The 8,122-nt window shown below is 39.8% G+C and overlaps 1 protein-coding gene across 2 annotated transcripts; it reads right to left on the bottom strand.

Moving 5' to 3' along the window:
* Window positions 1–562: 562 nt before the first annotated feature.
* On the bottom strand, window positions 563–3,730 carry BEX5 (brain expressed X-linked 5). Of its 2 annotated transcripts, XM_022566492.2 has the most exons (3): window positions 3,282–3,730; window positions 2,094–2,160; window positions 563–1,660 (listed from the first exon to the last, which is right to left on the bottom strand). In XM_022566492.2, the coding sequence occupies exon 3, from the start codon at window positions 1,629–1,631 to the stop codon at window positions 1,293–1,295; it is 339 nt and encodes a 112-aa protein (XP_022422200.1). In that variant the 5' UTR covers window positions 1,632–1,660; window positions 2,094–2,160; window positions 3,282–3,730; the 3' UTR covers window positions 563–1,292. The 2 variants fall into 2 exon arrangements, with proteins under 2 accessions (XP_022422200.1, XP_089759984.1); XM_089903858.1 differs by lacking the exon at window positions 3,282–3,730 and having other exon boundaries at window positions 2,094–2,750.
* Between the last annotated feature and the right edge of the window lie 4,392 nt (window positions 3,731–8,122).

The following is an 8,122-nucleotide window of genomic DNA, read 5'->3' as shown; positions in this document are numbered from 1 at the left end:
TCTGGATCCATGTAGGTTGGTGTGAGTAGAGACTACCAAAGATTCCTGCGGTGAGGGTGGTGTGGACCAGAACAGTCTTGGGGACATAAAGCCACCCCAACACCTGTGTATACAAAGAGTGAAACCTGTAGCAGTGTCTATGCAGAAAATGGACTGCCAAGAAGACTGAGCCATATTCATGGGAGGATAGAAGAGATAGTTGAATTCTGAGCACACTATCATGAGTGTCACTCAGATTTATCTTGGGGAATGGGGGGTGAGGACAAAAGTCTGAGAAAAACCGCAAAGGGCTGTTTGGATACTTAAGCAGCACTGGGGAAGTACCCACCTGAATTAAGTATAACTCTAAGGCAGGAAGGGGCATTCTCTACATTTCTGAATGGGCAAACTGGGGATTCAGACCACTGAGGGCTCCAAAAATATCAGTGGGTATTTGTCACCTTTAAGACTCCAGCACATCAGCAGTGGTGGGGACCAGTGGAGGGAGGAAAACCTAGCAGAAGGGGAAGGAGTGCCTCGCAGTCATGGCATTATCCAGGGAAAGGAGACACAGCAGCATAGGTGTAGAAAGGTGTCTCCTACCTGGCAGTCAGTTGGACTTGCTGGTAGGCCTACTCCTTTGGTCCTTACCTAAATATGAAGGACACCTAGAGGGCTGGGCCTTGCATGTGTCGACTGAGCCAGCCACAGAGTTCGGTCATTACCTAATTTGATTCCCACAGTAGCTCTATAAAGCATGTACTATCTTCATTTTATAGACAAATAGGCTGATTTTAAAGAAACATATCTGTAATAATTGCCAGGTTTGTGCTTCTAAATAAGAGATCCAGAGGTAATATAAGATTTATGTCTTTAAATTGTGCCTCAAGTATTTATTGTCTCCATTCCCTTTATAAGCTGATTGGTAAGTTATTTACATCTTACATTTTTTTCTGACACATGTGTATTCATTTTGGAAAAATGAGAAAAAACATTAAAAAATAAAGAAAATAAGAAAAAGATGCATTCTGATGTGTGTATATATATATATATTATACATGCTTTTAAATGATAGTATATCTACAGACTGCTTTCTAAACTGCTTTATTAGCTTTATAATATGTAATAGACATCTTTCCATGCAAGTTGATAAAATCTCCCCTGCTGACAGAAAAACTTACAGACTAAGTCAAAAGTGAAAATTAAATCTCCAATCAGAAAAATGACAGAACACAAAAGGTTCACAGTAAAGGGTACATCAAGAAAATGCAAGTTTGGGAAGCAGGGGGGTATACGATTATTAACCTCAGCATTCAAGGCATAAGGCAAAATTCATCATGATGATCGTGGTGAGGAGGATCTCCAATAAGAATGCGCAGACTGTACCTCAACTGAAGCTCCCTAATTTTCCTCCTTAGCTCTCTCATCTCCTCCATGAACCTTTCCATATCATCTGCATCTCCATCTATGATGTCAATGTTATTGACAAGCCTATTGGGCATATCCTCTCTAAAATCTTGGGCAGGTGGAGCCCATTCCCCTCTAATGTTTCCTCCAGGTTCTTGGCCTTCACCACCTCCCAAAGGGCGGGCTTCCTCATTCTGCACCGGAACCTGCTCCTCTCCTCTGCTTTCCTTGGGGACATTTTCCATCTTGAGATTTTTTTTCCTGCTTCTTCTTCCTAGTAGATAAAAGGATTGAATGTTTTGTAAGAACAGGATTCAGAGCTCTGTGAGCAAAGGTTTTCCCACCTGAGAGACTTCGTGTGCCCTCTAAGGGGTGCCGCAAATCTAGCCCTGCCCCAAAGCCCACCATTTTCCCTGAAAATCCGTCCCAGGGCCACTCCTGGCACAGAAACGTAGGACAGGTAGTGGGCTGGACCGTCGCTGAAAAACCAGGTCTTAGCCTCCAGGGATCTTGATATGCCCTCCAGGGGCACCCCAGAGCTTGCCCCTTTACTCCCTTCTTCCCTCACCAGCCACAGGCCCACAGTTTCTAAAGACTCGGCCAGATTTCTCCTGCACTTAAGTGGGGCAGGGAGGGCTGGGAGTCCCCCAAATTCTGTTCTGATCCCTGATACCCCTACACCAAAGGGTCCCAGGCACCTCCCATACCTGCAGGAATCAGAAGCAATCTTCCTCTCGTAGCCTTGAAATCTGCTGCACCCACGGACCTAAAGACCTGCAGACAGAAATTCGACAATGGCCAGGACTGATCACTCGACTAAAGGACCAGTATCAGGGGACACCAGCTCCGTTGTTGGTTTAGGACTCTGCTAGAAATATGTTGCTGCCTTCTCTTTCTCCTCCATCCTGTCTCACAGCTTCTTTTCCCGCCCTGTGACGCGCGACTCTGCCTTCCAGAAGAAATCAAAGCTGATTATTTCCAAACCAGTTTCACCTCTTCTTTAGGCCCCTTATCTCCACTGTCTCGTCCTTCCCGTCATCTAATTATCATTTCTTGAACGCAAATGGACAACTTGCGGGGCGTGGGAGTCCGAAGAGGTTGCTGGGTGGTTACGTGGTTCATTTATAAAGAATTTCAATCTGGGTATCTGCCAGGACCTTTTGGGACCCAGTGGACTTTCTGGAGCTCACCCTCGGGCCACTGCCCACCATTTTATGCATCAAGATGGATGAAGAGGTAACGTGGGCATTGCAAACCTGTCCCCGCTGCGGCGTCAGCGCTTTGTCAGGCTTACCCCAGGGTCCGCAGGTAGCGCCCACGCTTACACCGACCTGCAGGGACCAGAAACTGTTTCTCGTTCCCCGCCTATATCCCGAAGTCAGTAGCCCGCCCGATCGACTGCCTCCTCTACAGAAGGGACGTGCTTCCCAGACCTAATCCATGTCCCTATCCTCTGCAGCAGCCGCCCCGGTCCCCTCCCCCCACCCCTCCCCGGAGTTCCCACAGCCCACCATTTCCGGCTCCAAAATGGAAGGAGGGTGGAGAAGAAATACCGGGAACGGTGGCCTAGACCCGATGCAGAGTCCGCCATCCCCAACCCAGGGTCACCGGTTGCGCGCCCCCTCCCGTCGCCCTGCAGGAATCAGGCCGTTTCCTCGCCGTATCCTTTTCTAGTCCTTCCCTTCCAGGCGTCGCCCGATCGCCCACCTCGTAGGAGATACCAACTGGTACCCATTCTTAACCCTTGGCCCCTCTTGATCTCCTCCCACCAAGCCCTCTATTTCTTGGACCAAACGTGTGGGCATCGGGGAAGGGACAGAGAGAATCCAGTCCTGGACCCGCTCTGCTCTTTGCCCTGAGGCCCCCGCTCCCCTCCCCAGTCAGCACCCTCCAACCTGCCAAGAATCTGGGTCAGCTTCTACGACTTCCTCCTTCCTGGGGACAGGTTCCCCCGTCTTCAAGGCAATAGCGAGCCGGCATACAGCCACAAACGACTAAGGACTGCAACTGGGAGGAGAGACTAATCCAAGGGCGGGCTCTAGGTCTCGTAAGGGCTACGTCACTGTGAGCTCAGATCCCCAATTATGGTTCGTACCTGCGGAGCTGCAGTGGGTTGTGGGCGGGGCCACCTTTCTCCTCATTCCCACCTTCCCCCCACCAATACCACTGGGTATTGCCCATCCGTTATTTATTTATTTATTTGTTTGTTTGTTTATCTATTTATTTATTTTCCTATTTAGCATCATCGACACCAAACGGGTCATAATATTTTGTCGTATTTGCCTTTGTCCTGATTTCTGCTGGAGCTTTTAAAGAATTGCGTCTTCCTCTTCTATAATATTAAATGCCCACTTCTTTCCCTTCCACTCACCGACAAGTAAAGCCTAGAATTGACCCTATTAGTCTTGTTGGTTTTGTCCCAGGCTGGAACCGGGACGGGGGAGGGGTGTGCAAGGCTAGGGAGTCTGGAAAATAGGTAGGAGGTAACATTTTTAAAAACACTTTCACTCTAATTATTTCCCTTTCTGTTTATTTACTTTTTGAAGGGGTGGGTGATTGTTTTTGTTCTGTTTCCCATCAGCATGCATTCATTTTTTGGTTGTTATAATTAGACAATACAATTATTTTCAGTTGAAAATCGATTCAAGTTGCAAAAACTTGGCAACATGTTTCTGCTGTTGAATCATCCTATAAATATAGACCCTCCAGATTGCACTCTCACCCCCTTTTAAGGACTTTGAAATATAAACCTATGCTGCTGGTTTCCCTTATGAAGGGCCTCTGTGCAGTCCTTTCATGAGATGAGGCAGTGAGTCTAATGGAGTCTTGATGGTGGATTTTCAGATTTTGAGAACCTGTGACAAATGTATCATCTCCTCTAAATTATATTTAAATTATATTAGTACAACTTCACTTTACAAAAAGACTCTAGAATAGCTTCTAAAATAGAGCAACACTGAGGTCTTCCAACAATTCAGAACAGTAATTTGGGAAAGTTATGCTAACAGGTAAAAAGTATTGTGAAGCCACAATATTAAAACAATATTATACCAGAATAAATATAGGACAAATGAAACAGAAGAGAAAGCCAATTTTCAAACCCAAATATGGAGAAATATTAGTAATCTGATTGAAATATTTTGAATCAGTGGTGAAAGGTTAGATTACTGAAGAAATGGTGCTGATATAATTGGTTATTTGGAAAAAAAATAAAGTGTGTTATTCCTGTTATACACTTAAATACAGACACTAAATATTTAGATAAAAATACATAAATCATTGAAATAATATATAACAAATGTTATTTTGTATATAATTTTAGGATGAAAATCTTTTTAAAAAATATAGCACCAGAGACAGACATAGCCAAAAGGCAATTGGTCCAATCCTGCTGGGGACCCTCTAAGCCTAAGGAACCATGTACAATGCTCCTCAGAATTATCCCAATAAGAGATGGGAAACTGGAGCATTTATCCACAGATGTGGATCCTTTATTGGTGGATGTTACCCTAGGAATGTTAAAATCTCTGGCACATCTAGGTTGTCCTAAGCCTGGGCTGAGCAAGCTCCCAAGGTGCCAGAAAAAGCCCTCGGTAAAATTTAGAAATAAGATAAAGTGGAAGGACAATATCGTTTTTATCCCTGCCTCAGGAATTATACTATTCACTTTTACTCTAAATCAGTCCAAATATTTACCTTCAAAATAAAGATAATACACACACATCCATTCCCATGTTTATGGATATTGGGCTGTCTGTAGTTTTCATTATGAGACACATCGTTGATTGAACTTCTTTGCACATAAATTTTTGATAATAATATGAAGGTATTAAATTCCTAGAATGGTCATTGCTGTACATGATTATGGATGCTTTTAACTGGCATAGACATTGGCCTTGAAAAATATTGTCCCAATTTGGCACCTATAATGTATGAGCATTCCTGTTTTCTTATGTGTTCACCAACACTGGTTTACTATATTTTTAAAATTTTGTTTTATTTTATATTTTGTTTCATTTTGTCTTATTTCATTTATTCTTTAAAAAGTGTTGTCATAGTCATCAGGTAATGTTTTCTATACCTGCCAGATAATAGCAGACACCTGAGATTAACATTCCCAGACTATTCTCTGAAGATTCTAGTTCAGTAGATTGGAGCCAGGCCTGAGAACTTGCATTTAGGTTTTTTACACAATTCTTAATATTAGGTAGGGTTGGGAATCCATGTCATGGGCAAAAAACCAAAATGAAACAAAGCAAAAAGCTCCCATTGTTATTATTATGAAATAGCCTCAAAATTACAGAATAGTTTTGAAAATAGCACAAAGAACCCCCACATGTCCTTCACTGTATTCCCCAGTTTTAACATTTTGCTACATTTGCTTTATCATTCTCTCTTCATGTAGAAGGACATATTATTTTCTGAACCATTTGAGTCAGTTGAAGATCGAATGGTCATTTAAAAATATTTATTTCAGTTCATTCCACATAAAATTTTCTTAAAGATGAGCCTATGTTTTGGTCTTTGGAGATTTCTTATATAAATATATATATATATATATATATATAAACTTGTAATGTATAAAGATAAATATTTTAGTGTATAATCTTAGTAAATGTTCTCTACTCAGTATTATACATAATTTATTCATGCATCTATTTTAATAGAATAATATACCATAAGCTGGTCTGCTACTTGCTTATTTATTTGCTTAAAAATATTTTCAGGTTAGTAACAATTTTACTACTCTCCCTGTTTTTAATGTCTCAAAACTGTTCAAATTATCATAATTTATTTAACCAATCCCCAATTGACTCATATGGGTATTATTTCCATATATTTACAGTAACCAGTACTGTTTCAATAAATGTGTATAGGCAGATTGCCCTCCAAAAAGATTGTTCACATCCTCACCAACACAGGTTGTAATCAATCATAGTAATTTATGAAATATTGGAGTCATATAAAACTAGATTGAGAGAATATAGCATACATCCATACTTTTATAATATATATAGTTTGAAAATATATATAATAAATACGTACATGTGTATATATATATATATATATAAACACATAGTTATTTTATGTACTTTAAATGTGTGTGTATATATACATACACACATATATATGCATACATACACAAACATGCAACCTACTTTTCTTACACAACCTACTTTTTCTTAGAAATCATGTTTTTTGTTTTTTTGCCGTTGTTTTTTTTTAACATCTTTATTGGAGTATAATTGCTTTACAATGGTGTGTTAGTTTCTGCTTTATAACAAAGTGAATCAGTTATACATATACATATGTTCCCATATCTCTTCCCTCTTGCGTCTCCCTCCCCCCCACCCTCCCTATCCCACCCCTCTGTGTGGTCACAAACCACCGAGCTGATCTCCCTGTGCTATGCGGCTGCTTCCCACTAGCTATCTATTTTACGTTTGGTAGTGTATATATGTCCATGCCACTCTCTCACTTTGTCACAGCTTACCCTTCCCCCTCCCCATATCCTCAAGTCCATTTTTTGAGATTCATCTATGTTGATATACATATAGATGTAGGTCCTTTATTTTTACAGCAGTATAGTATTCCGTTGTATAATTGTATTTTAATTCATTTTATTGTTTTCCTGTTGATGCACATTTAAATTTTTCCCTACTTTTTTCTAATATAGCCATAGTTTCAGTGAACATCCTTGTGTATGGCTCCTTTGTACTTCATTTGAATGCAAAATTTTATGTTGCATTTATTTGTTTTTAGTTTTTAGGGTTGTTGTTGTTGTTAAGCCTCATCTGCCAGGATTTTCCAAATCTGCCCCTTTTGGAATTTCATCCTAGATATGGAAATAACACCTAGATACACAGGTTCTTCCTCTGGAAGTTCTGATTTAGTAGGTCTCGGATGGGACATGAGAGTGTATTTTCAGAAGTACCCCAGGTAATTTATAAGGTCAGGCAAGTCTGGGAAACACTTTGATGGGTTTTAAAAATTATCCCATTAATTTGCTGATTTATTTTCTTTAATTCTTAGTGTAGTTCAACTTCTATTTTTAAATATCTTTATTATCCTTAATGGTTGGGTTTTTAAAAGTAGAGTAATACAGATATGAATAATGTAGAAAGTGCATGAGTTTGCTATATAGTCTTTCAGAAGTTTTATTTTGTATGTATTTATGTGTAGGAATACTTTCTTAGCTCAAGCAAGGATGAAATACTTAAAATTGTTCTTTAATATTTAGGATGTTACATAGCTTCTAAATAGAGTAACACTTAAGAACAGATTTTTAGGTTGAAGGGAAAAGTTTCAAACTGAATACATTTCCCTAAGATTTCTGTACAAGCAAACAATCTATTTTGGTAAACCCTGAAATTGGTTAAGACACACACAAACACACACACGTCCCTCATTGATCTGTAATTTCCTTTTCTTCTACATTTATTTCAGTCTCTGTTCTTTCTAAATTGTTTAATTTTAATGATTGAATTGTTTTTCAAAAATAAAACCATCTACTTTGGTGTATATTATTGGAAATCGTTTTCTATGCATATACTTATATAAAGTAAAATGTTATTAAATCAGGGAAGAATTATATAAATGTGAGCTTCTCCTTTAGGAAAGGTACAGAACTATGCTTAACGGCAAGATGAAAGTTTGAAGAAAAATAATTTTAAAGTCACTACATTTTTCCCCATTTACTCAGCACAAGAAACTATTGTTCACCACTCAACTAGGT

This window comes from Delphinapterus leucas, chromosome X (genome assembly GCF_059928025.1).
Source record: "Delphinapterus leucas isolate spDelLeu-1000000601 "Yukka" chromosome X, BTC_Dleu_Yukka2, whole genome shotgun sequence".
NCBI classification, from domain to species: Eukaryota; Metazoa; Chordata; class Mammalia; order Artiodactyla; family Monodontidae; genus Delphinapterus; species Delphinapterus leucas.
The sequence above is the reverse complement of the archived record's forward strand: the minus strand, read 5'-3'. Positions and strand labels throughout refer to the sequence as shown.